We start from the raw sequence: 27,348 nt of genomic DNA, 5'->3' as shown, positions 1-27,348 counted from the left end.
TCTGTAAAATGGAGCTAATGATAGTATACAGCAAGACTTAAATGAGATAGTTCATGTAAAGCGCTTGGCACTCAGGATACACTGAATACGTATTAATGGTTTATTATCATTAGTCTAATACTTTTTGGCCAAGGCTTGTGCTTTGAGTTGGGGCGTGGAGGTGGATGTCACTGCAGGGGGGTTTCTGGTCAGGGTCTCTCTCCTGGCTCGTTGCTGCCTTAGAGGTGGCTGCTGGCTGGGGCCCTCTCTGCTCCCCATGCCTCGACTCCAATCCCTCTCCACCCTTTGGTCCTCCAGGTGCGTTACAAGGAGGAGTTTGAGAAGAACAAGGGCAAAGGCTTCAGCGTGGTGGCAGACACACCCGAACTCCAGAGGATCAAGAAGACCCAGGACCAGATCAGTAACGTAAGCTCCCCTGCTCCCTGGGGTACCATACTGACGCCCTGCCCTCCCTTCTCATCCCCTCCCCGCCCGTCTGGCAGATGCATGAGGCCAGTTCTCTGCCGCCCCTGCTCTCCTAGGCGGACCTGGCTGGCGGCTGCTTGAGCAGAGGGAAGGGAAGGGTTTGGGGTTCCCAGATGCGTTTCCTCTGTGCACCCCCAGATTCCCCCTTTGATACTCTCTGCCCACATAGTATTTCCACCTTAAAAGGACTGGACTTTTGGGGGGGTGTACAGGGAGGGCCTTTATGCTAAATCATCCCCCCCCCGTACCCCTTACTCTCTCTGAAAAATCCCCCGCACCCCCCGGCTGTGGTGAGTGCCAGGGTCCAGACTGGCTGTTTTGTCTGAGCACAAAGGTCAAAACTGGGTGGCAGAGGTGGGGAGAGACCGGCCTCCCCCTTGTCTGCCTCTGGGTGCTGACACTGCAGTCATTTCCGCCCCCCTCTGCCTCCTCCCCCACCTCGGCTTGCTCTTCCTTCCTGTGTAAAAACCCCAGCCGGTTTTGCCCGCTGGCCCTGCTCCCCCTGGCCTGGCACTCCTGGGCCCGGGGCGGTGACCAGTGTCTGGCCATGGCAGGGCTGGGTGTGGAGAGTGGGCAGTGGATCGATGCGCCCCATGGCACCTGTGGCCAGGGGACAGGCCTCAGTTCCCTGCTTGGTGGAGCCACAGACCAGCAGCTTGTATGGCTCTGGGCTGTGGGAAGGCTGCCTAAGGGGCTTTGGGCAACGTGGGGTCGGGGGGGCACCACTGTGAGCCACAAGCACAGGACGTGGGCTGCAGACCCGTGTTGCACAGGGTCCTACAAAGGACCGGGCAAGCGGTTGTCTTCATGTCTGGAACAGGAAGGGGTTGGCACGTTGCCCGTGTCACTGGGCTGAGGGACTGGGGATAGAGGCTGCAGAGGGCCTGTGTGTTAACTGGTCCACCCGGCATCCAGCCCTCAGCCCTCCACCCGACCTCCTTGGTCGGGCACTCCTTCTAGAAGTTGGCTGGACCGAGCTTAGGGTGGACTCCGGCAGTGGCTCAGGTGGATGTCAGAAGCCAGGGCCCAAGCCATCAGAACCTGCCATGCCCAAGACCATGGCTTTTAAGCTTTGACAGCAACCTGCAGTATGAAATACATTTCACATCGTGACCCACCGAACAGGCCTGCTGATTTATTTAAGGGAAACAGAATCAAAACTTCCAGGAAAGAGTGCTTTACCGCTTAAAGGGCATTCGGATATTTTCTGTTCTATTTTAGTTTGTGAAAGACGCTGGTTGCCGACTTAACTAAATGGGTTTCGCAACTAGGTTGTTGACCAGCAGCTTGAAATTCATGGCTTGAGGAAATGGAGTGCTTCCTTTGGGCTAGGACGCCTCTGAGGGCTGTAATCCCTACCTGCTCCCCTGCTCCTCTGCCCCCCACCCCCGCCAGAAAAAAAAAAAGCCTGTCTCAGTTGCTTCTTTATAAGCCAGGGCCTGACCTCACACCCTAGAGCTTACCTGCCAGTCTGTGCCCCGACCTCCAAAGGGTAAAGTGGGAGGAAAGAAGGTGTGGATCTCAGCTCTCCACATGGAAAATGGGAGGGAGGGGAAGCCACGGGTAACGGAAGGAAGACCCAGTTGGCTCACAAAGCTGGAATCTTGGGTCTTCAGCCTCTGGCTTTTCATTGTGAAGACTGTCTTATCTTGGATACCTGTTCCCCGCCTACAACCCAACCCCCAGCACATTCACTCATTGCTTCCAGCCTGGGGCTTTTAGAAGAAGGGAGACAAGCCCAGTCATCCCTGCCTCCCTTTCGGGAAGGCTTCCAGAATACTTCACACACGGCCTATTGCACCTGCACGCACCCCGCCCCCGCCCCTCCCCCTCCCCCTCCCCCCTCCCCCCTCCCCCCTCCCCCCCCAAACTAGTTATTGGAGGTGTTAATGTCTGAGGAGCCCTGGTAACAGAGCTCACTCTGGCCAAGACACTCACACCTGAGGAGATAACATCTTATCATTAACCACAGGGCTGCAATTAGCTGATTGTCCTTTGCTCTGAGGTGGGGGAGGTGACTTGAGCCTGACCTGGTTCTGCTTTTGCAGCTTTAGCTGGAAACTGTGACTTGTGACCACAATGCTGGAAGACTCTTGGTTTTAGCAAGTACAGTTAGTCTGTCAACCGTGGGCCTCCAAACAGCTGGACGAGAATCACTTGCAAAGGTTGATTGAAAATGCAGGCTCACAGGCCTCCTCCCCAGGCCACCTGGGAGCAGAACCCAGGAACCAACATTTTCTCTCTATCTTTTTTTAGGAACCAGCATTTTATTTTTAAAATTATTTTTGTTGTTCCTTTTTATTTTTATTGAGCTATAATTGGCATACTGCACTGTATACGTTTAAGCTCTCCAGCATAATGATTTGCCTTGCATACATCATGGAATGATTGTCACAGTAAGTTTAGGGCACAGCCATCATCTCATACAGATACAAAATTAAAGAGATAGAAAATAAAATTTCTTTTTCAGGAACCAGCATTTTTAACACATTCCCTGGGTTACCTGAAGTTTGAGAATCGTCACCAAGAGCCTGAAAAAGGTTCACCAGAGGTGCCAGGCCTGGCCACATCCCAGAACCCCCCAGGGAACTTTAAACCATGTTGTTAACTTGTCCCTCCTCCAGAAGAGTTTTGGGAAAGATGGTGTTTAGAGCCACACCTTTTGTTTTGTATCCAAAATAGCGTTCCTGTATGTAGCTTGTCACTCACTTCCCAGGTTAACGTCACATGACTCCTCATTTGCGAGGAAAATGTCAAGCACTTAGCATGTGATATTGTCAATTGCTATTAATTTAAAGGCAGACTTGTCTGCTTTCTACACTGTGGCTAAAGAAGGGACATGGACTAAAGTTTGGCTGAAAAGTTAAGCCATTGTCTAGTACTGAGAATGTCTGGAAAACTGAGGGGGCAAGGTGCTAGTTAGACATCTGTGGTGCGTATTTGTGTCTTTTTTTTTAAATTGAAGTATAGTTGATTTACAATGTGTTAATTACTGCTGAACAGCAAAGTGATTCAGTTATACATATATATACGTTCTTTTTTTTTATATTCTTTTCCATTATGGTTTATCATAGGGTATTGAATATAGTTCTCTATGCTATACAGTAGGACCTTGTTTAGTAATTGTGTCTTCATTAAAGGCACCTGAAGGGGTGAGAGGCCAGGACCGCAGGCTGTGAGCTGAAATTTATCCTGGCCTTTGGTCACCAGCTGTGATGGCTGTAATGGACGGGAGTCTTTAATTGCTGAGGTCCCTATATGGGAGCCACAGCCTTCAAGCAGAGAAGCTTTTATTTATCTACATATCTACTTATATACTGATTTTCTGTATACAATTTTGGGTCTTTTAACTTTTCCTTTTTCTGTGAAGTGTAACACATAAACACCTGTGTGTGTACTCACCATGCAAGTCAAGAAGCAGAGCATGACAGCACCCCTGTCAAAATAGAATTTTCAAAGTGTTAAAAAAAACAACAACAAAAAATGTAACTCTCATGCAGTGAGTACCTATCATATAATTACCTTAATTATGAGGAACCAGCTGGAGCATCTGACAGGCAGAGGTGATGCCTAGTCTGTGAAAGAAAGCACTGGATATAATTAGATACAGAACTAGTTAGTGCTCTGCCATTAGCTGCAGAACTATTTAATGTCCTCCGGGACTATAAAACCATAAGCCTTGGGCTTCCCTGGTGGCGCAGTGGTTAAGAATCTGCCTGCCAATGCAAGGGACACGGGTTCGAGCCCTGGCCCGGGAAGATCCCACATGCTGCGGAGCAACTAAGCCCGCAAGCCACAACTACTGAGCCCACGTGCCACAACTACTAAAGCCCGGGCACCTAGAGCCCGTGCTCTGCAACAAGAGAAGCCACAATGAGAAGCCTGCGCACTGCAACGAAGAGTAGCCCCCTGCTCCGCAACTAGAGAAAGCCAGTGCACAGCAACGAAGACCCAACACAGCCAAAACAAACAAATAAATAAATAAATTTATTAAAAAACCCAAAACCATAAGCTTTGGAGATAGCCTTGCTACAGGCAGAAATCCTTTGCATTTCTTTCAGTCAGAAATAATTAGTAGCTTATAGTCCTTAAATAAACTTCATTCCTTATAGGCCAGGCCTAATCAGTAGTAAATAGTAAAGTCAAAGAAAATTCTAGCCCCAGAGACAAATGGCCCGGAGGTGGGCTTGTTGGACAACCCTGTAGTTTAATTTTTGAAAGCGTGTGCTGTTCTTTTCTTTACAATTTTAAAATGTAGCTATGCTTTCTTTTCTTAGTATGTAATTTTTTTTCTTGTTTTTAAATTGAAGTATACTTGGTTTACAATGTTGTGTTAGTTTCAGGTGTACAGAGAAGTGATTCAGTTTTATATATACATATTTTTTTCCCCAGATTCTTTTCCCTTATAGTTTATTACAAGATATTGAGTATAGTTCCCTGTGCTATACAGTAGGTCCTTGTTGATTATCTCTTTTATATTTAGTAGTGTGTATATGTATCTCAAACTCTTAATTTATCCCTCCCACCCCAACTATGCATTTCTGAATAATATAGTTTTGTTTTTCCCAATTTTGAACATATCTATTCTTTTGTGTCTTGCCTCCTTTGGGCAACATTGGGTTTAAAGAATCATGTACATGTTTGCATGCAGCTGTAGTTTGTTCTTTTTTGTTGTTGTATAGCATTCCATTTAAAATGCTTATATTGATTCTGGTGTTGATGGTCATTTGGATTGCTTCTATGGCTGTGGACAGCTTCATACATATTTCCTAGTGTTAAGGTGGAGTGGAATTGCCAGATCTCAGAGCGTATGTTCCTTCAGCCTTACCAGATAACGCTGAACTACTTTTCGAGCGGTGGTATTGATTTACCCTCTCGCCGGCAGTGTTGAGAGTTTCCGTGGCTCTACATCCTTAGACTTGTTCATTTTAGCCATTTTGATTGTGTGTAGTGGTATCTCATGGTTTTCACTTGCATTTCTCTGATTACTAATGAAATCGAGCACAGATTTACATTTGTTTTAAAAACAAAATCGGGTTAGTCTCTCACAGGGAGCACAGCATAACATGGTGGTTGAGAACTAGGAGCTGATGTTAGGACTCACCCACCCCTTACCTACCTCCTGAGCGTTGGTTTCCCCATCTGTAAAATGGGGATGACAGTGCTACATTGTTCTTGGGCTGGCTGAGAAAAGGAAATGAGTTATACATATAAGGGCACCACAGAGGACTGCAACAAACGGAAACACTGTTAGAAAAAAACAGACCCTGGCTGGTGAGTTGACTCTTCCATTCAAAGCCTGATGTTCCCTTCTTGCTCATGATGTAGAATCATGTGGAAGCAAGTGTGGAGTCAGGCCTTTGTTTTCCACCACAATCAGGAGAGCAGGGGTTCAGAAAACAGAACCTCAGCTAGCAGAAAAAATGCATTTTTCGTAGGTTTGGAATGGACCCTCAACTAGTCATGCTGGAGTCCTGGCTGGCAGGGCCCTTGGATGAGTGGGGAGGGTCCTTAGGCCTGGGTCCCTCCACCCATGTGCACTTGGATCTCATGGGCACAGTTACAGCCTGGCATCCTTCCATGGGATCCCAGGACAGTTTTTAGACCAGGGCTCTGCTGACATTTCTGAGCTTATGGTGACACCTTTTCAGGGCATTTAGATGATTAGAACTTTGCTGAGCTTGGAACAGGGAGGGATCAGACAGGGCCTTGGCCTCTGAACAATGTTCATTTCCCATTTGAATGTGCTAACACCCTTTAAGGTGCCTCCTTGCTTCTCAAACCATTAGGTTGATCAGCAAAGTAATAATAGTTTCCTCGCTTGTTGGGCAGGGGAGGGAGAGGAAGTTGAGAGGAGTGAAATTTTATCAGGTGGGGCTGGGCAGAAGGGAGCTGCAGCCTCACTTTTTGCAGTCCATTTCCCCTCTGTGCTGCAACTCCTGACTTCAGTGCCAGGCACCCCTTCTCTCAAAGTTAGGGTGACCTTGTGATTATCATCCCTTTTGAGAGTGAAAGGCAGTGCTATTCATATTTATTCCAGAAGACATGAACTGGGACTAGGGGCAGACTTGGGCATGTGGTCACCCTGACCCGGGAAAGGGCCCGTCCAGCTGTGGCTTTGTCCTTGTGTCACCAGCCTCAGCCCTGACTGAGTAATGAAAGTCATTTAACTTCTGAGCCTCATTTACTTCTGTAAAATAGGAATTAAAGTGTACCTATCCGACTTATTTTTTTAGGGTGATTATTGTCAGTGCCAAGGGAGATTATGTGCAGAGAACTCAGTGTGAAGAGCTGAGCAGAGGTCAAGGTTATTACTATTACGATTAACAGGTGGTTCCTGCATCGGTGGTGGGGAGGCTGCCACTACTCTGTCCACCTGGATCAGCTGGCCCTAATTTTATAGATATTTACGCATGTGGGGTGGCTTTTTAAGGAGCAAGATGGATCCCATCAGCCACTTGTGGAAACGCACACATGTCCATACTTGCTTTCAGTGCTAGAGTTTAGAGTGCTAGGTTCCTAGAGGTAGTCTGGAGCCTCAAGACCACGTGGGAGCAGGTGGTGCCGTAACCTCTTTTTTTTTTTTTTAAAGGTAGGGGTTTTTTTTGTTTTTTTTTTTTAATTTTTATTTATTTATTTATTTATGGCTGTGTTGGGTCTTCGTTTCTGTGCGAGGGCTTTCTCTAGTTGTGGCAAGCGGGGGCCACTCTTCATCGCGGTGCACGGGCCTCTCATTATCGCGGCCTCTCTTGTTGCGGAGCACAGGCTCCAGACACGCAGGCTCAGCAATTGTGGCTCACGGGCCTAGTTGCTCCGCGGCATGTGGGATCTTCCCAGACCAGGGCTCGAACCCGTGTCCCCTGCATTGGCAGGCAGATTCTGAACCACTGTGCCACCAGGGAAGCCCCGTAACCTCTTTTTAAGACGAGGAAACTCAGGCCCAGAGGGGACGGGACTCTTCCAAGCTCACGTGAGCAAGTGAAGGGCTCATGACCCCAGGGATGAGGCGTGGGAGGGTCGCTGCAGCTCTCGATGAAGGACTAAGTCTGTAGGACACAAAAGGGGATGGCACCAGGCCTGGGACCCAGACATGCCTTCTTCCTCAGAGAGTCACCCCTTCACTAATACAGACAGAGCCATACCCAGAGAAGTGGGCTGTCAGCCGGGGTAGCTGGGCCCCGGCATCAGGGACACACCTGCCCCTCAGCCCACCTCCTGGCTCCCTCAGGGCCCGGTGCAGGCCTCTGTCGGCCTCCACATGTGCACTTTCCCTCCCCTAGTCAGCGGCTCCCAGAGTCAGGCCTCTTTTCATTAACAGACAGTAAACTAGGGAAGCTGACCTTTCCCACCCCCCAGGACAAAAGTCGGAAGACCAGTTGCCTTGGGAACCTAGAGGCCTCTCCTTGTCCCCACCCCGGACTGCTCACCGGAGGACGGGGTCACCGAGGGAGTGGGGCTAAGGGAGACTCACCTTTTGCCCTTGTCTTAGGAATCTGAGAGCAGGGCACTGGCCCTGTGTCTTTGAACTTAACCCCTGGGTGCTCTTCCTTGTGGGAGTTCAGGGATTCGATGGGCTTTCGGTCTGACCGGGGCCAGCTGCCTCCCCTTCAGGAATGGGCTCAGTTTATTTCACCATTTGGGTGTGGGTCCCTACTTGGGCATGAAGGGAAGGGGCAGTGGGAGGAGGGGGCTGGTCCTCCCTGCCTCCAGACAGGGCCCATCCTGGGCTTTGCTGCTGCCTCACCTGTTCTCCCAGCCTGGGCTGCAGTGAGTCACCGTCAGTCAACAGCTGGAAGAGCAGCGGAGCGATGTGGGTGGTCCCAGCCGACCACCCCTGCAGACCTTTAGCCCAGCTACTCCTGTGTAAGGCCTGCCTGGCCGAGTGTTAACGCTTGCCCTCCTTGCAAAGAAAGTGGGAAGGGGTGGCCCATGGGAGGTCCCGGGCTGGGACAGCTGGATCAGGCCTTGGCAGGGGCTTCCGGGGCACCGGATCGCTCGTTGCTTCTGCTCCGGGAAACAGGGCAGGCTTTGCCCCCATCCATTCCCTGTCCCTTCACCCCACCCCCTTTTTCACTGGGAGAAGCACGGGGCAGGATCCTGGTGAACAGGAAGTGAGAACCGGCTTCTGGTCCGAGGCCTGGAGAGAATTCAGGCCTGGGTCTGCTCAGGACAGGACCAGTTTTCTGTGTCCTGCTTTCCAGGTTTCCTCTGGGGGGTGAGGGGGAGCTATTCTGTCACTCTCTGTCCCACTTCCTCCCCGAGCCCCGGCCCAGCCCGGCGATCCCGGAATACACAAACCATGGGCCTTCCACCTCTCCTCGGTTGCTTCCTCCCCACCAGTGTCCTCTCTGAAAAGTGAATGGACCCCACTAGGGGTCCTCAAGGTGGAGTGTGGGCTACATGCCACTGGGAGTACAGGGAGAAAACCCTAGAACTCCTGGAGGTGGTTCTTTTTCATCTCATCCTTTGTTTTATTCATATTTTTGGTGTAAGTTTTTTTTTTTTTTTTTTTTTTTTTAATAGCTACTCTATTTATTTATTTATTTATTTTTAGCTGTGTTGGGTCTTCGTTTCGTGAGAGGGCTTTCTCTAGTTGCGGCAAGCGGGGGCCACTCTTCATCGCGGTGCGCGGGCCTCTCACTATCGCGGCCTCTCTTGTTGCGGGGCACAGGCTCCAGACGCGCAGGCTCAGTAGCTGTGGCTCACGGGCCTAGTTGCTCCACAGCATGTGGGATCTTCCCAGACCAGGGCTCGAACCCGTGTCCCCTGCATTAGCAGGCAGATTCTCAACCACTGCGCCACCAGGGAAGCCCTGGTGTAAGTTTTACAGGAGACATTCCATATTTGTAAAGTGATGCTTGTGTGTAATTGATAAAATAGATGCAATTTGGGAGGATCGTGCTAAAACAGATTTTACCAACAGGAATATGCAGTCAACATATTTGGGCAAGCGGGGATCAGCAAACTTTTCCTGTAAAGGGCCAGATAGTAAATATTTTAGGCTTTATGGGCCGAAGGGCCTCTGTCGAAGCTACTCAGCTCTGCAGTGAAAGCAACCATAGGTAATGGGGAAATGAATGGTGAGACTGTGTTCCAGTAAAACTTTATTTCTGGACACTGAAATCTGAATGTCATAGAAATTTCACATGTTACCAATCTTATTCCTCTTAATTCTCCCCCCACTCCCCCATCCCTAGCCTCCAAACATTACAAAATGTAGAAACCGTTCTTAGCTCGCAGGCCGTGAGCAAACAGGCTGCAGGCCCGTGGACCAGAGTTTGCCAACCTCTGCTCCAGATCACTGGTTCTCAAACTTGAGCCTGCTTCAGACTCACCTGGGGGAATCTTTTAAAAGTGCATAGTCCCCCCCACAAAAAAAAGAAAGAAAGAAGGAGAGAGAGAGAGAGAGAGAAAGAAAGAAAAAAAAGTGCATATTCCAAAACCGAAGCCCTGATTTTGTAGATTCTATGGAAGGTCCTGGAACCTGCATTCTAACAAGCAGCTCAGGTGGGTTGGAAGCAGACAGTCTGAAGACCAGATCTTAAGAACGCAGCTCTGGGTCCCGGTGTGTTCAGTTCAGCCAGCCCTTGCTGAGGACCCTGGGATGTGTGGCTTCTCTAGGCCTCTTTTTGCCCATTTTTGGAACCTGAGGAGAGAAGGAACTCATCTTCTAGATACCAACCCACCCTCAAGGGAGGGCCTGGCATTTCTTTGCCCTACAGGCTAGGGTCCTCAGCAGAACTCTGCAAGGTCATGCCCACAAGAGGCAGAGTCGCCTGCTGGTTAAGAACACAGTCTCTGGAGTCTCCGTGAGCATGGGTAACTCATGCTGCTTGTCGGTGCCTTAGTTTTCTTCTTGTCTGTTAAATGGCGACTATACTGTACCCCCTTGTAGGTGCTGTCAAGGTAAAACGAGCGTGTGACACAGAACACCTAGCACAGTGCCTGGCACCTAGTAGGTGCTCACTAAACAGGAGTTGCTGCTTTTGCTGCTGTGGACCAGTGTGAAAGCAGGGTAGCCCTAGCCCCTGCCACAGGCACAGAAATATGACCACTTATATTTGTCTGGTGCTTTAGTTTACATGGCCTTTTTACATCCATTATCTCATTGCATCCTTCAGCAACCCCTGTAAAGTGGAAATGGAGGTGTAGCAAGGTTAAGTGCTTGTTCAGGGGCACATAGCTGGTACACCCCCAACAAGAACCCAGCTCTCTTTGCCTGGAGACCTCCAGGAGTCTCTCCCGTCCCCGGATCTTGAGTGGTAGCGGAAGGGGAACTTTGGTTGGTTTGCTGTGGGTCCTTCACCCAGCACTTTCTGTCCCCGCAGATAAAATACCACGAAGAGTTTGAGAAGAGCCGCATGGGCCCCAGCGGGGGTGAGGGCCTGGAGCCGGAGCGCCGAGATCCCCAGGACACTGGCTATCGGCGGCCCCAGGAGCAGCAGCCTCACCACATCCCAACCAGCGCCCCAGGTGAGCGTGAGGCCTGTGCGGGCAGAGGACCTGAGGCCGGGCCGGCTGCAGGGCGGGGAGGAGGTGAGAGGGAAGCCTCGTGTACACACACCCCCCCAGGTCCCATCCCTACCGAGGGCACAAGCACCAGGGTCAGGGCCCGTTCTGGGCTCCCAGAGCCACGGGGGGAGACGCAGCCCCTGCTGCAGAATACGTGGCACCAGCAAATGTGCACACAGACAGAAGACTTTGAGCGGTGTGGCGGCTGAGTGAGGTGATGGGCGGTGGGAATACATGGCATGGGCTTCGTGGAAGAAGGGAGCGGGCTGGCTTTGGCAGACAGTTTCTGAGCCCGTCTCCTGCCGGCTTCCAGTTTACCAGCAGCCCCAGCAGCAGCAGGCAGCCCAGTCCTACGGTGGCTACAAGGAGCCTGCAGCCCCGGTCTCCATACAGCGCAGTGCCCCAGGCGGGGGCGGGGTGAGTAGCCCTGGCTGTGGGGAGAGGAGGTGTGGGAGGTGAGTGGGCCTAGGGGAGACTTCCTGGACATAATTCTTGGACTTTCCTTAGAAAACCCACCCAGGAGGCCTGGCCTCCCCTGACCTTTGACCCCAGCTCCCTTGCCATCTGCAGATAATAGGGGTCTCAGCCTCTCGAGCAGAAAGGAAGTGTGGTGTAGGGGGCAGATTGGGACCCTGTGTTCCAGCTATAGCTGTACATTGGGCGAGTCTCGTCCACCCAGCTCCCGGCCCACGTTTCCTTACTCCAGCTACCTGGGAGCACACAAAGCACCTTTCTGCTTGGGGCCTTCCAGACTGCGCCCTGCTCCCCAGTCTCCATGACGACGACCCGCCAGGTCCTTCAGATCTCAGCTTGCCCCTGCCTCTGAGGCGCCCTCCCAAACCACCCTGTATCGAGTGGGTCTCCCCCGACGTGTCTGTCCTTCCGCCCCACTGGTTTCCTTCAGAGCACTCTCTCCACCTTAAAACAGTTCTCTGCGTTTGTCATCTTCTGACTGTCACCCCCACTGGACTTGACGCTCCATGTGGGCAGGGCAGTGTCTCTTCGGTTCACCTACTCTGAGCCAGGCACACAGCGGGCACTCATCAATTTAGTGAATAAATTAACGAGCAAAGTGGGAGGTGGGGTGGGATCAGGCTTACCAGCTGTCGGACTTGAAGTTCGGTCTGTAAGCCCTGCTACTTATCCCAGTGACGGGTGCAGCCAAGCTCAGCTCCTCTGTGCCACTTGAAGTTCGGTCTGTAAGCCCTGCTACTTATCCCAGTGACGGGTGCAGCCAAGCTCAGCTCCTCTGTGCCGGGTGCCTTGGAATTCAAAGTAGCTCATGTAGGAGCAGGAGGGACAATACTCCGAGAAATAAAGTAGCTTGAGATAAGTGGCCTGCTCGGGCCTCAGGCTCTGGCCACACAAACGAGGGAATGATTGTCAGTGCTATCTGGGGTGTCAGGTGGGCCGGAGAGGTCGCGTGAAGGATAAGGTTCCAGATAGAACAGCCAGTCCTTCCAGCACTCACTAAGCCTGTTCTGGACTGAAGGGATTTGGCTCTGAATAAAAGTCCACCTTCCTGCCCTCTTGAAGCTTACATTCCAGTCGGGAGACAAACACGAAAGCCAATAGATAAGTAGGTATGTAACAAAAGGTCAGAGATAAGCTGTGAAGAAAAAGATAGCCGAATGAGGAGGGGAGAGAACAGCAAAGTTCTCAGTAAAGTAAAGGAATAAGTGGTGGAGGAGAACAGCAATTGCAAAGGTCCTGAGGCAGGCATGTTCTAGGAAAGTTCAAGGATCAGCAGGAAGGCCAAGGTGACCAGAGACGGGAAGAGGGTAGGGAAAGAGGTCTGATCATGCAGGGACTTGTAGGCCATAGGAAGGCCTTTGTGACTGGTGAGCTGTGCAGAGTAAGGGGTTTGACTTGTGTTTTTAAAAGATGGCTCTAGCAGCTGCGTTGAGAAGCAGCAATGGAAGTTTGAGGGCGGAAGCGGGGAGATGAGTTAGGCGGCTATTGCAGGATGCAGGCTTAGATGTGGTGACTTGGCCCAAGAGATTAAAGGCAGAGTTGGCGATAAGAGACCGAGGTCACTTCAGTCATTTCGTGAGGGTTGTGACCTCTTATTCCGTAGCCTTTGGGGCTGATGAAGGTGGTTTCTGCTGCGGGGGTGGGGGGGGGGAGTTTGAAATTTCATGCTGAAGAGGATAGGGGGCCTCTGAAGGATTTAAAGCCAGGGAGTAACATCCTCAGGTTTGCATTTTGGAAAGTTCCCCCAAGATCACAATAGATGAACAGTTGGAGGAGGTAGACCAGAGGTTGGAAACAGAAGGTCTGAGCAGGGGTCCTGGTGGTGGGGCGGGGCAGTGGGGGCAGGTCCCGGAGGTTTCTAATGGGCTCGTCCAGCCCCGGACCCACACTGATCCCAGAGCCTGGCCTGGGGGACCGTAAAGCCTGAGCTGACCCCCGGAGACAAGTCGATGTCAAGGGCAGTGAGGGTCAGAGGACGTTAGAATCTTGCCTACTTCCAAGATCGCAGCTAGAGTTCATGTGTTTTTACTGGACATTTCCTAGAGCTGGGGCTTAAGCACAAGACTTTGGCTGAGGTTGGAAGGTGGGACCTGACAGATATGTCTTGTGTCACCTGGAGGTTTTTCTCACAGGAATTGGTCTTTGTCCTGAATTTGGGAACCAGATTCATCAACAGCTTCAAAAAAAGAAGAAAGACTGGTGCTTATAACAACACAGATAGGGACTTCCCCAGCAGTCCAGTGGTTAAGATTCTGAGCTTCCACTGCAGGGGACACGGGTTCGATCTCTAGTCGGGGAACTAAGATCCCGCATGCCACGCGGGGCGGCCAAAAGAAAAAAAAAATGCAGATAATAGAACACAGGACATGTCATATTTTTAACCTCTACCCGGCACGGTGTCCATCGGACATTACTGCGTTCCTGTTCCGAGAGACAGGGCAGAACTATTGTAACCTCTGTCCCTGTTTGTGCCTGGCCCTTAGTAGACGCCAGATACATTGTTAAAAAGGTGGTTGCTCTCAGAAAATGAGACACAGAGGTGAGAAAATTCATGGCAGAGCCCAGCCCTTCCGTGTCTCCCAGCTCCTGGTCCACTCTGCTCTGGGGTCCCAGAGAGTTAGGCACCCCTGACTAACTGCGCCCCGACCCCTGCAGAAGCGGTACCGCGCCGTGTACGACTACAGTGCCGCCGACGAGGACGAGGTCTCCTTCCAGGACGGGGACACCATCGTCAACGTGCAGCAGATCGACGACGGCTGGATGTACGGGACCGTGGAGCGCACCGGCGACACGGGGATGCTGCCGGCCAACTACGTGGAGGCCATCTGAGCCCGCCGGGCGCCACCCGCCCCATCCGTCTTCAGTGCATTCCACAGCATTGCATCCGTCCTGGGCGTGACCTGTCCACCCTTTGGTGTCTCTGTTTTTTAAAATCTGCAACAGCTTGTTTATTCTCCCCCTCTTCCAGCTTCTTTTGCCAGCCGAAGCCTTGTTCTGCCACTTTCGCGGCTCCTTCCTCTGGCAGGTTTTCCCCTTGACCAACTTCTTGATTTTCTCTCTGGATGGAACAGGTGTGGACCGCTCTGGGGGAAGCCGAGGCCCGTGGGGCTGGTCTGGGGGGACGACCCGTCAGCTCCCAGGCCTCTGCCTTCTCTCTTTTCTGCCCCCTCAGCCCCTCCTGCCCACCTCCTCACACACCCAAACATTCCAGGCTGGGGTGAGCCCCAGACCCCCAGGACTCCCAGGGCGGCCGGGAGTTGCTCCCCACACTCCCGGGAGTGGGACCCACCGCCCTTGCCCCTGGGATGGGGACGGGGGTGGAGAGGTTGCTGCCGTCGTGCAGGGACCAGTGAGATGGGCTTTGCCTCTGCTCCTCAAAGATGGGGCTGCCAGCCCTCCAAGGGGCCCCCTCACCCCCCTCTCCCCAACTCAAGGGCAACAGAGGAGGGTGAAGTTCCTGCTTTGGGATTCATTCATCCCTCCCGACACGGTTCCTTTTCACACTGTGATTTTGCTCTGCTGCCCACCCGAGCCTGGTGTGGGCAAGCAGCTCCCCAGGAAGCTCGGCTTGGGTCCGGTTCTCGCCTTTCTTACTTAAGGGACAGCTGCAGGAAGGAGGGGAACGGGGTGTTCTCTCCGCAGCCCTTTTCCCTCACTCCCATCCCGGTCTCCAGGGTCCCTGGCTTGCCTCCTTGTGAAGGGTGGGGCAAGGAAGCCTCCCGTGAGATCTAGTTAGACAGGCCGCTCCTCCTGGCAAGGTGTCTCCAGGCCTTCCACGGCCTCCCCTCTCCCCACTTCCCGCCCGACCCCAGCTGGACTATGCGAAAGCACAGGACCCTCTGTACCTCCAGGACTTTGTTGCGGGGGAAGGAGCGAGTGTCTGCAGGTGTCTGTGACAGGCGAGGGTGAGTGTGAGCGTGAGAGAAGTGGGCGGGGTGCGGGCTGTGTGTGCAGAGCTGTCTTCCCCGATATTTTCCTCAAAACCCACAGTGAGAGGGGAGGACGCTGGGGGAGAGAAATTCCTTATGTTTTGGAGTGAAAAATCCCTCCTTCTATCCCTGAATGGAGGAAGCCCACCAACCCCCTTTCCAATGTACCAGGCAGAAATAAGGGGGGGGGGTGTGCTTGGTGGGGGAGGGGTGGGGGGAAGGCTTTGTGGCTCCAGGCATATTCTCTCCCCCATCTCTGTGTCCTGGGCCGCAGAATAGGGGGCCAGGGGACCCTGTGTCACCCGCACTGTCTCCCCTGCCCCCGCCACCCTGCCCAGGCTCGCTCCCCATTTACTTAAAGCCTCCTTGAAGCAGAGGGAGAGGGTCCCAGGGCTAGAAAACTGGAAGCACAGACCCAGGATGAGGAAGGGAAAGATGGTGCTATCTCCAAGTCCCTTCTCTTGCTCGTTGGTGGCTGTGACGACCCTTGCCTGGCTTTATTCATCTCTGGGCTTTCTTGTCACCCTTCTGGGTCTCCCCCTCCCATCTTCACCCCGAGTCCGCTGATTCAGGCCCCACGGTTGACATCTTTGCATCCTTGTGCCCTGCAGGCATATTTAGCATCAAGTCCTCACTGCTTGTGAGTTGACTTGGGAATATTTACCCCAAATCAGAGGCTTGAGCCCCTGCCTGACCAATCCCTTTCCACCCTTGGCCAGAGTCAAGGTGAAGGCAGGTGGAGTGTCTTATATTGGGCAATTTGGGGGATGAGGGAGGCAGAGAGGGAACAATTTTGGGAGCCTTGAGGCAGGCGCTGGTCCATTTTGTTTCCTCTTGATCTCAAAGCACAATGTGGATTCTGGGACCAAAGGTCAGAGACACATCCTGTTGGAGAACCTGCGGTTGGCAGGGTGGTGAGAGGGTGGGAGGAAGACCTGGGGGAGCAAGAAGTAGCCTGTTTTCACTCGGCTTAAATTTCCTTCCAAAACAAGGCAAGCCAGCCGCTGGAATCCTGCTGCCAGCCCTCTGCGCCTCCCATCCTAAAAATAGGGGACCTTTTCTTACACACCCCCAGAGAGAGGAGGGACTGTCACACTGGTGCTGAGGGACCCAGGGGCTGCTGGGAGTCCTTATTCCTTTCCAGAACCATCCATCCCTAGAAGAGCACAGAACCTGAGGGCTGGGCCGAGTCCCTGGTCTTTTCTTACATTTCACAGGTTTTTTAGCTGATCTAATCCCAGGAAAGCAAAGCTAGAATGTGAATATAACTTTAGTGGACCAATAATAAAATGCAAGAAGCCCAATGGTGAGAAAAGTGAATTCTCTCAATATTGCTTCCTGTTTTCTTCCTCATGTCCCTCCAGGGAAAATTACTTTATTGCTTAATTTCCGCCTTTTCCCCCTCACATATGCACTTCTGGGCCTTTTCTTTTTTTAATAGCTGGAAAAAAAAAATACCACCCCACAGACCTGTATTTAAAGAGAAACAGAAATGACCATGTGAAATTTGCCTCTGTCCAAACATTTCATCCGTGTGTGTGTGTGTGTGTGTGTGTGTGTGTGTGTGTGTGAAGCCGTCTGTTCATCTTTTTATATGGGGTGGTTGTCTTTCCTTGGTCTGTTTTGGTCCCCTCCCTTGTGGGCTTGTGCTTGGGATCAAATCTTTCTGGGCTGTTATGATTTTGAACATTTGACTTGGACCACAAGTGACTCTTTCTCCTGGTGACTCAAATAAAAGTATAATTTTTACCTGCGGACTTGGTTATCTCTCTGGCTCTGAGGTGCTGCTGTGTGTGTGTGTCCCGTCTGCTTGGGGGGCATTGGCCCATCACCCTCCTGGGAGCTCTGCTGCCCTTCAGGGGGAGAATGACCAGCCTGGAAGCTGTCACCCTGGGAGGAAGGGAGCAGTGGTGTGTCTGCTCTGACGGGGGCCTTGGCACCTACTTCCTCCTTGTGGAGAACTCCTCACCGCTGGCTCCCGGCTACATCCCTCTGCCCAGCTTGGTGACACTCCCAGAAGCTTCTTTGAGCTCCCATATTCTCGTCTTAACTGTCTTACTTCCTTTGTAATGCATCTGTCTCCCCACTAGCCAGTGTGCTGTCAGGGCAGGTAATGGGGCTCATTCATCTTTCCAACCCCGCTGCCTGCCCAGGGCTGGGCACGTAGCTGCTCAGCAAATGTTTGCTGAATTAATGAATGAGCTCAGCTTGGGGGTGGGGGCAGTTTTGGCTCTGCCTGACACAAAGGAGGAGCTCAGCACGCGTTTGAGGAATGAAATGACAGATGGCCTGGGACGGTCTGCAGTGGGATGACATGGGTGAAGCCATCCACAAGGTGCTCTGGCAACCCGAAGCAGCACTCACGATGTCTGATGAATGGATCTTCCCTTTGACATTATTACCAGCTCTGTGAGAGAAGTAACTACTGTGATGTCCATCTTACAGATGGGGTTCACTGAAGCCCAGAAATGCAGAAATGTTTGGTGGGAGTCACACAGCTGGTGGCAGGGCTGGAGGTGTTAGGACCCCAGTGTGATGCTCCCAGCCTCCCGCCATGACCTTGCCACATGCCCTTTGCCCCTCTCCCAGCAGTATCTCCCATGCTCCATTCTTTGCTCCAGGTGCCCTGGGTCTGACCTCTGACCAGGCACGGCAGCCAGCTTCCCCTCTTCTGCAGGGTTGGGAAAGGGACAGTGGTAGAGAAGGAATCCAGATCCTTCAGCCCCAGCGTGGGCCCACCAGTCAGGCTTTGTGGAGAGGAGCATTGCCCACTCGGGCGCAGAATTAAGGCTTTCCCTGGCTTCCGGATAGCAGCAGGCTGGAGAGGAAAGGCCTTTCCCCAGAGTAACCCTTTGTAATCAGGGGGTGAGGCGGCTGCCAGGCTGGAGCGGTGTAGGGAGTGGTGAGGCAGCACTGGGTAGGATAATTAAAGTCAGTACTGACACCTGCTCCCCTTCCGAAGGCGCAGGCTGCCTAATATTGCCCCAATAGCGGGGAATGAGTTGGCAAATCTTGCCTCCGTTGGCCTGCACCCTGTTGTCTGTGGAGCCTCTTCTCCCCAGGAGGCTTCAGTCACCTCCGGAGTGATTTCAGGGACAGTCTGCTTGGGAGGGAACCAGCACCAAGTCTCCACTCCCTAACAGCTCTGTTCCCTGCCCGCTGGAACCCATGCAGGGAGTTTCTGGACCCCCTTCTAGAAGTGGCCTAAGTTCCTGAGGCTTAGCATGATGAAGGGGTTGCTAATGCCCTCATCCTGGGTCCTTCAAAAGAACTAGCTGGGGTGGAGCCAAGGACACTAGGCCTCAGAGGTGACACAGGGAGTTTTTGTTTTTTTTTTAATTTAGTAGGAAATAAGGCAAAAGGCATAAAAATTACATAAGACATAACTGACTACCCCCCACCCAGCTTAAACTATAAAACACCAATTCTCCTTTCCCCTCAGAAGAAGCCACTTGAAGAATAGGAAAAAGAATATATATATGTATAACTGAGTCACTTTGCTGTACAGCAGAAATTAACACAACATAGTGAATCAACTATACTTCAATTAAAAAAAAAGTCACTTGAGTTGCATTTCTAGACACCCACTGCAGAAGGATGGGCCTAACAGAGTTCTTTAGTGCCCTCTCTGGGTATAACACTGCAATGAGTTCTGAAGAGGATATAAGAGGGACAAGGATGTGGGAAATGACCACGAAGAGATAAGGAATCAATAGAGGAGAGACCTCTGGGGCTCATACTGTAATCGGAGGGATCTGAGCAACATGCATCGCAAACCGAGCAGTGCAGGTGGGGCTGAGGGGGCATTTCCGACTAACAGGGTGGGCCAGTCTGGAGCGAGAGAATAACGTGGACTCCGGAGTGGACAAGCCTGGTTTTGAATCTTGGTCTCTGCCCTTTCCAGTGAGACATTAGGGAAGTTCCTGACCATCTCTGAGCCTCATCCATAAAAGACTTGTAGGGAGGTTGAAATTACACCACGTGTGCAGTATCTGACACAGCATAGGAATCCCGTAAGTGTTAGCTCCATCCCCAGACATGTCATCTGAGACTCACGTGAGAACTTCATCCATGTCCCTCCATAACGTGACTTTACAATGTGCCAGTGGCCCACCCAGCTCCCAACCATTATTTTCTGAGCTTATTTGTCAAGGATGATGGGAGGGAAAGAGGAGAAGAAAGGCACTCAGGAGGATTCATTCCTTGGGCACCTGGATACAGATCAGATCTCTTCCTACTTCCATAACATTCAGACTCCATTTAGATACAAAGGGGTAGGATTGGGTTCCTGGGGAGAAATTGAGCCTCTTTACTTCTGCCTGGTCGAAATCGAGCAGTTCCTTGGTTACCCGCTCCCAGGCTTTGTGATTGGTTGGCTGTGGGGTGAGGGGGGAGAGTAAGCTGCTGATGGAGATGCAGCATCCCTTAGTCTCCGGCCCTGGGAGGGGGAGGGGAAAGGAGGGCTGAGCAGTGGAGGGAAGAGGGAGCCATTTCTCTCCACTGACTGCAACCTCCGTGCTCACAGCTCACATTTCCCCGGGACCCAGAGGCCTCCTCGGCCAAGGACTCCACAATGCTGGATATTTTCATCCTGATGTTCTTTGCCATCATAGGTCTGGTCATTCTGTCCTACATTATCTATCTGCTCTAGGGGCCCGCAGCGGCGGCGTGGAGCCTACAGCTCATGGGGGAAGGATGAAGCTGACTGGCCGAGCATCCTGCTTGCTGACGCACCGGTGGATTTTTGCTTCTGGTCATTATTTCGGGTATTGATTCAAAAACAAAATTACAAGAGATCTTGTTTTCCTATTTTTTTCTCAGGTGCACTGATGTAGCATTTCCCAGACCACTCTGAAAAGAATAAGAAATGCCAACTTCTTTCTTTGAGACCTAATTTAAAGTAACAATTTTAAAAATGAAAAGTAAAGCCCACAATGCGAAGGATTTTTAAGTAGAATGTGTTGGGAGTGGTGTGCATGGTGGGAGGGACTATATTTCTTAGTTTTTTTCTTCAAGTTAGGTGCTCAAACTCCAATTTGTCCATTTTCTCCTGGTAATTAAAGGTAAAAAACATCTTTATATGTCAGCAGGGTGGCTTACAATTATGCTTGCATAATTGCATTAATTAATTAACTAGTGACTCATTCTAACTGGAGGATGATATAGCAAATCAAACTTACTTGGGAGTGGGGTCTTGCAGGAGATGTCAATTCTTTCCCAGCTGTGGGGTTTGGAGGAGTGGCGAGAAGAACTCTTAATTCTTGTCTTAGCCCATGACCAGTATCGGAAGCTGATACCTTTGCTGCTATTCCTATCTGAGCCTTGCTGTTTCTGGGTTTCCCACAGCTCCTGGACTCCAGTCCAACAAGAAGCCTCTCATCAACAGCAGTCCTGCTGCCCAGCAGACCTCTTCCAGAGCCTTCCGAATATGGGTAACTGCTGTCAAGCAAGGGGCTTTTTGAGCTCAGAGGCAGAGGCACTCACTCGGCTGGGACATCAGGAATTCATGGGCATGGCTGGCAGCTGCTGCGTGCGTTTGAGCTGTAGACAGAGGTGTTGAGAACACAGAGAGCTGAAATGTAGACTCATTAAAGTTACTATGGAGAACTGCTCAAAAATTTATTTGATAGCCTTTCCTTAGGTCTAAATGCAACTGCATATTATGCTAAAGTATGTTCTTTCCTTTCTCACACGAGGGGGTTCCCTTGTAGGTCCAAGAGCATGTTGTCTATCTTCATCTATGAAGCAGTCACTTTATCACTGTCTTTAGAGATTGCACAATCTGGGGTTGTGTGATTTCCCATGTCTCACTCTCTAGAAGGAAGTTGTCATTTGAGTTTTTAAGATTTATCATGTCTTCCCCACTCCATACCCGTTGTGCTCCAGCTTCTCATTTAAAGAAAGAAACAGTTATATAGTCCTCATTCTTTCTGAATAGCTGAATTATAAATTATTGAAACAAGATGGTTACACTTATCTTACTTGTTATTTGGGAAAAATCGCTTACCCTCAAATAAATGTTTTTGTTTGTTTGTTTTTATAAATTTATTTATTTATTTTTGGCTGTGTTGGGTCTTCGTTTCTGTACGAGGGCTTTCTCTAGTTGTGGCAAGCGGGGGCCACTCCTCATCACGGTGCGCGGGCCTCTCACTATCGCGGCCTCTCTTGTTGCGGAGCACAGGCTCCAAACGCGCAGGCTCAGTAGTTGTGGCTCGCGGGCCCAGTTGCTCCGCGGCATGTGGGATCTTCCCAGACCAGAGCTCGAACCCGTGTCCCCTGCATTGGCAGGCAGATTCTCAACCACTGCGCCACCAGGGAAGCCCCAAGTAAATGTTTTTTATATGGTCTAATGTTCCTTTTCTTAAAAGCAAAACAAAACAGAAAACTTTCAACATATTCCTCTGTCCAAGTAGGGTTGAAGAAACCATATATTTGAGGGTCCAGAGTAGACTTGGGCCCCAAATCTGTGGTATCTATTCCTTTGAAAAGTCTGTCTTGATTGTTCTACATTTGATTTTTATTTCTAGCTTAAAAATAAACAAGGAGAAAGATTAACTTAATAGTTTTTATTTATAACATTGTGTTCAACTTCCATGTTTTAAAAAGAAAGAAAATTGAGGCAGTATATGTCAAAATTAAGATGGAAAACTTGCATTTTAAAATACTGGCCAAGAAAAAACACTGTTCTAGGAGCTTGTCTAGGCAACAAATTATGTGGCCTTCAATAAGTGATTTAACATTCAGGGCTTCAGTTTATTCTGACAAATGTACTGGTTGGACTAGAAAATTGTTAATGTCTCTTTCCATTTCAAAATTCTATAATTCTAGGATGAAAAACTACATCTTTGAAAACAGAATTCCCAGGAACAAACTCTTTAACAGTTTACCAGTAGTCCGCTTTTCTGCCCTCCCCAAATGACACTGTATAATGAAAACTCAACTTCAAACTCTTTTTGGGTACCAACCGCCACATTGTGAGGAGAAAATGAAAATATTTATTTACCCCAAACATATATCAGTGATCATTTGTCTAAGCTGCTTAGGGAATATTAACAAGTACAATACTACATGGTGGTATATAACAAAAAGGGGTAATCTGACAGATACACTAATGCAAGAAGCATGGCATTAATACATTCAGGGATGATCTTCTGTTTTCTGTGGAGTCCGTGACATAACATTTCCCACTAAAACATTCCTCTTAACTCTTTGGTATAACTTGTGTTTCAAACTAAAATTTTGTACTTCAAGTCAAGAGAGCAGCTCTATGTCCTTACCTAGGTAATTAGGGCAAGTGTCAGTATTTTGGAGGGATCCAAGTTACACAGTTAATTATGGCGGTGTAGATCTTTGTGGTATAGTCTCTAACCGAGCTCCCTCTGAAGTCTTTTATGAGGTCAAGGCTCTTCAGTCTGTATCCATACAAAGTTGAAACAACTAATCAATTCAGTGAAAACAATCAGCCAATTTCAGTTATACACCAGTGATATATACCACTGGTATTGGGCACAATATAAAGACAGAAAAGATACCCTTATTTTCAATTACTTGTGAAATATTATGGTTTTAAAAAATAAACAGTTACATTTTGGAAGAAACTTTATGACTTTGTGCCTATATCCATGCTATAATATGCCAGTTTATTTTTTAATTTTTAAAATATTTATTTATTTGGCTGCATTGGGTCTTAGTTGCGGCATGCAGGATCTTTTTTTTTTTTTTAGTTGCGGCATGCGGAATCTTTTAGTTGCGGCATATGGGATCTTTTAGTTGCGGCATGTAGGATCTTTAGTTGTGGTACGTGGGATCTAGCTCCCCGACCAGGGAACCCAGACCCCCTGCATTGGGAGCATGGGGTCTTAGCCACTGGACCACCAGGGAAGTCCCAATATGACAGTTTATAACAGAGTTTTACTGTGTTCATTTCGATAAAATTTTCTAAATTTCACATTTAAACTATTTGTGTATTGTCATCCTAAAATATAATAAAACACTGAAAAAATTACTTTTGTATCAATATTATAAAGTTTTGTGTAAATTTTATAAATCTGTGTCATGGGGCAATCACGTCCTATAAAAATGAGGATTGTACTTGGCCCACATCAATGTAGTAAAAACATCTCTAAATAATTGCAGATTACTTAGAAAAAAATTAATGGGGCATAATGCTAAGAATCATTATATTAATACCTGCTTTCTTGATTAAAAAAAATAAGGGGTTTGGGTGGAAAAATGATGTATTTTATGTTAGGAGAAAGAGAATATATTTTGGGAAACAGTTAAATAATGGGAAGATAAATGTTACTAAGTTGGAGGCACCTAAAGCTCATTGTTCGGGTAATTTATATGGAATCAATCCAAACTTTGAGTTTGAAACTTGGCATGACGTGATTTATTAAATTTCGGAAAATTTCTTTTCTTTTAAAAGGCTTAAAATTAGCATTGTTCAAACTTCAAAATCCCTTAACAGTATAATTTTAACTTTAAATTATTAAAAAATAAGGGGAATGTCCCTTAAAAAAGGACTTAAACATAGTTGAAGTGGGAAAATTGTCTTTGTAAATTACATGCTTTGGCTTTATCACAGACCAAATGCTTACTAAGCCTAGAATGGCCTCTTCTAAGTTAGTTTTGCTTCCATCTATTTTAAGTAAAAATAAAAGCAAAGTCATATATACAGGGGGAAACAGAAAAAATCACTGACACAACTTCCATTATAAACTAAAAAAAAAATCTGCTAAGGCAGACATTTTTTAGAAATATTTAAGAACTCTGTTCATAGAAATACACTGTAAGATCTTGTAGTCATGGGAAATTGCAGGTACTCCACAATACTTAATCACATATTTTGTTTTTTGAAACTGCTGTTAAACTATGACAATTGTAGTATATTAGCAGCAATCGGAATATTAATTGCTTGGGAGTTTTGTCTCTGAATTAAATAACAATAGTATAGGATACTGCTCTGCTTATAGATTTATTGTTCAATTTAAGAGTTGTTGCTAGTAAATGAAATTATTTATTTATACACTAAAATATTAAGCATAAAAATATACATAAATATATAGCTAATTGAAACATTATTTTGCATTAAGACATTTAGTTTTTTGATCATGGTAGGGCTATAATTAACAGCTTAAATAAAAATAAGTTCTTCCACAAGAAATAATTTAAAGGAATTACATAGCAAATATTTTATAATAACTATAAATGGAGTATAACCTTTAAAAATTGTGAATCACTATATTGTACACCTGTAATTTATATAATATTATACATCGACTATACTTCAATTTTAAACATTTAATTTTTAAAAATACAAAAAAATTTAAAGGAATTACATGCTCAATGATTTGCATCATGACAAACTCTGAACAAGTTAGAAATGTTTTCAATTTTAATTTTATTTTATTAATATGAATAAATAACAAATTAAATAAAATTAGCAAATATTTTAAATATTTAGGTATCAAAGACAGTTCACCAGAAATACAATTCTTTAAAAATAACAATGAGTACTTTTCAGTTTTGTGCACCTTTAAGAAAGCAGTGATCTTAGAATATGTACAATTATTAATTTTTTTAAATTTAAAAGCCTTTCAAGAGCTAAACTAAGTTTTTGTTTTTAAGTCTAGTTACTTGAGGAATTTTCTGGAGTTGTATTTGCTTTCTTGATGAAAAAAAAAAGTGTTCTTAGTCCTTTGGCACTTTTTTTTTAACCTAGAGAAGACTGTCCAATATAGCTGTCTTTCAGGTCATCTTTCCTACCTTAGTGATGTCTCAATAAGCCAAGGAGCATATTTCCATCGCCTGATTTCTTACAGGTTTCAGAGCTACCTGCTAGTGGAATTGGTAAAGAAGTCTCATTGCTAGTAAGGTGTCCAATAACCAAAGAGGTTTTTGTGGTAGCATTGTGTTTTTACCCTTCACAATATTTATTGACATGAAAATGTGTAATCATATAATTGAGTACTATTCACTTAAAGGGGTTAACTCTTGAGGAATCATCACACAAAGAGGCTCATGTTTGCTTTTTACTGATATAAGGTAGTTCTTCCAGTTGCACTTTTTTGCTGGATTCCTCATGCTTGCTCTAATCTCCAAAGGTGAATAATTATCCTGGCAATAAAATCTTTGTTATTAACAGAAGAACTGGAAGCACCAACTAAGCCATGAAGGGATGGATAAAGGTGAAATAAGGTGCCTATTGTTCATGCTATGGGGAGCGGCCTGATAAACAACTGCTTGAGCTTCCTGAATGCTTGAATGGCTTCCCAAGTACAGTAATGTACTGCCTGCATCATGAAGATGGTATAGTTGAGGGGTCAGCAGGGCATGAGAAGGAATTATCCAAAAAAGTATTAACGATACACGTTCTATAGTTTCATAAGGTATGGAGTATTTATCACAATATATAAACTTCAGTTTCTAAGGAGTGTCATTAGATTGTTATTAGTGCTATTGTGGTGTGGTGTGGTGTGTGTGTTTAGAAACAATAGTAAAAATAAATATAATGATGTGTTGTTGAGCTTGTTTCTAGTGGAAGTAAAAATCATCCTACAAATCAAGGTCAAAAGAGACTGAGGAAATCACTATCAAAAGGGGAAAAAAGCTAGAAGCCCAGGTTAATCTCCTAGTTTAGAAAGACGTACAGGTGAGATAAGTTATCTGACCTGTTGGTAGTTTACATCGTTATTTTATGACTGTTCTAGAATGAATTAGAAGTGGACAGTCTCCCAGTGTTTTTAGCCTATTTATTTTGCAAATGCTCCCTTTTTTTGTGGCAATATGACTGCCTCTACCATCACTTAAACATCAATACTAATGATAATATATACTTTTGCAAGTTAATTTCCCACCTTAAAAATTGATTCACACTTTGTTCCTGATGACAAATGTATTTGGCAAAAAACTGCCAAATTGAGGAAACTTCAAATTTGGTCTCAAAGGTTATTTTATCTATTAATAATTGAATGAAGAATTTGTCAGTTTATTTTTTAGTGGTAGCAAGATGATATCATTTATCTACTGTACCCAAAGAATGAAACAGATTTTCTTATGTTCCAAATTTCTGGGGAGGGTGAGATAATAATCTCACAATTATTAAGAATAATGAAATAAGGTGAGTTTTAAAAAAATTTACAGCAGCAGTCATGTCAATTGAAGCGTGTAATGTGATTCACAATCCAGATAAGCAATGTTTTAAATTAAACCATGCTTCTTTTGTAAACCTGCTGAAAATAACTGGTGTGGAGACTTGGATAGTTCAAGGTTCAAGGAGATTTTACAATGCCAAATTTCTTTCTCTAAGGGAATGAAACTTAACATTTATTTAGTAAAATATTTAAAATATTCACTATTTATATGAAAAATTTTACTTTTTTCCTTTATTTTTCTATTTTCCCCCATATAATATAATATTCTCAATTTGAAGTCACCAGTGTTTTGACAAAGAAATGGATTAGGCTTTCCAAAGCACATATGGAAAAAAGGGTGAGAGAGGGAAAAGAAAAAGCTAATTAAAGTGTTATTTTTGTATTCTGGTATCTGCCAACTTTTAATTTTTATAATTTAGTTGTGGGTGAATCCTTAAATTGAAAGGAAGAAAATGAAACCAGGATAAAAGCAAGAATTTTGTACATAAATATGTAAATACTAAACTCTGGAGAAAAAATTCCTGCCACTGATGGAATTACAGTTGGACAATCCATCAAAGAAAGGCAGTTAATTTCTGACCCTCCAAAAATAGAGGTAAGTCCTTTTGCTACTAAAACATAGTAAAACCTTGTTATCACAATTCATATCTTCTCCACAATTTTCACTCTTTCTCAATCCTATTAAGGTGTGTCATTAGATTGTTATTAGTGGGAGTAAAAATCATCTTTTTGCCAAACTTGAGAATTTCCCACAATTTGTACCCCAAACTTGAGCCCCTCTTGCCAAACTTGAGAATTTCCCACAATTTGTA

At 47.3% G+C, this 27,348-nt stretch overlaps 1 protein-coding gene across 2 annotated transcripts in view; it reads left to right on the top strand.

The window, feature by feature from the left end:
• The window catches only part of LASP1 (LIM and SH3 protein 1), a 38,529-nt gene extending 23,872 nt beyond the window's left edge, over positions 1 to 14,657 (top strand). For both annotated transcript variants that reach the window (XM_061174670.1, XM_061174671.1), the window contains exons 4-7: positions 298 to 405; positions 10,794 to 10,938; positions 11,291 to 11,394; positions 14,107 to 14,657. In XM_061174670.1, the coding sequence (XP_061030653.1) occupies positions 298 to 405; positions 10,794 to 10,938; positions 11,291 to 11,394; positions 14,107 to 14,280 (531 nt within the window). In that variant the 3' untranslated portion in view covers positions 14,281 to 14,657. The remainder of the gene's footprint in view (positions 1 to 297; positions 406 to 10,793; positions 10,939 to 11,290; positions 11,395 to 14,106) is intronic.
• The last annotated feature ends 12,691 nt before the right edge of the window (positions 14,658 to 27,348 follow it).

The sequence above is a fragment of the Eubalaena glacialis genome, chromosome 19 (assembly GCF_028564815.1).
Source record: "Eubalaena glacialis isolate mEubGla1 chromosome 19, mEubGla1.1.hap2.+ XY, whole genome shotgun sequence".
Classification (NCBI taxonomy): Eukaryota; Metazoa; Chordata; class Mammalia; order Artiodactyla; family Balaenidae; genus Eubalaena; species Eubalaena glacialis.
Note: the sequence above shows the minus strand (reverse complement) of the source record. Positions and strands in the feature narration are given on the sequence as shown.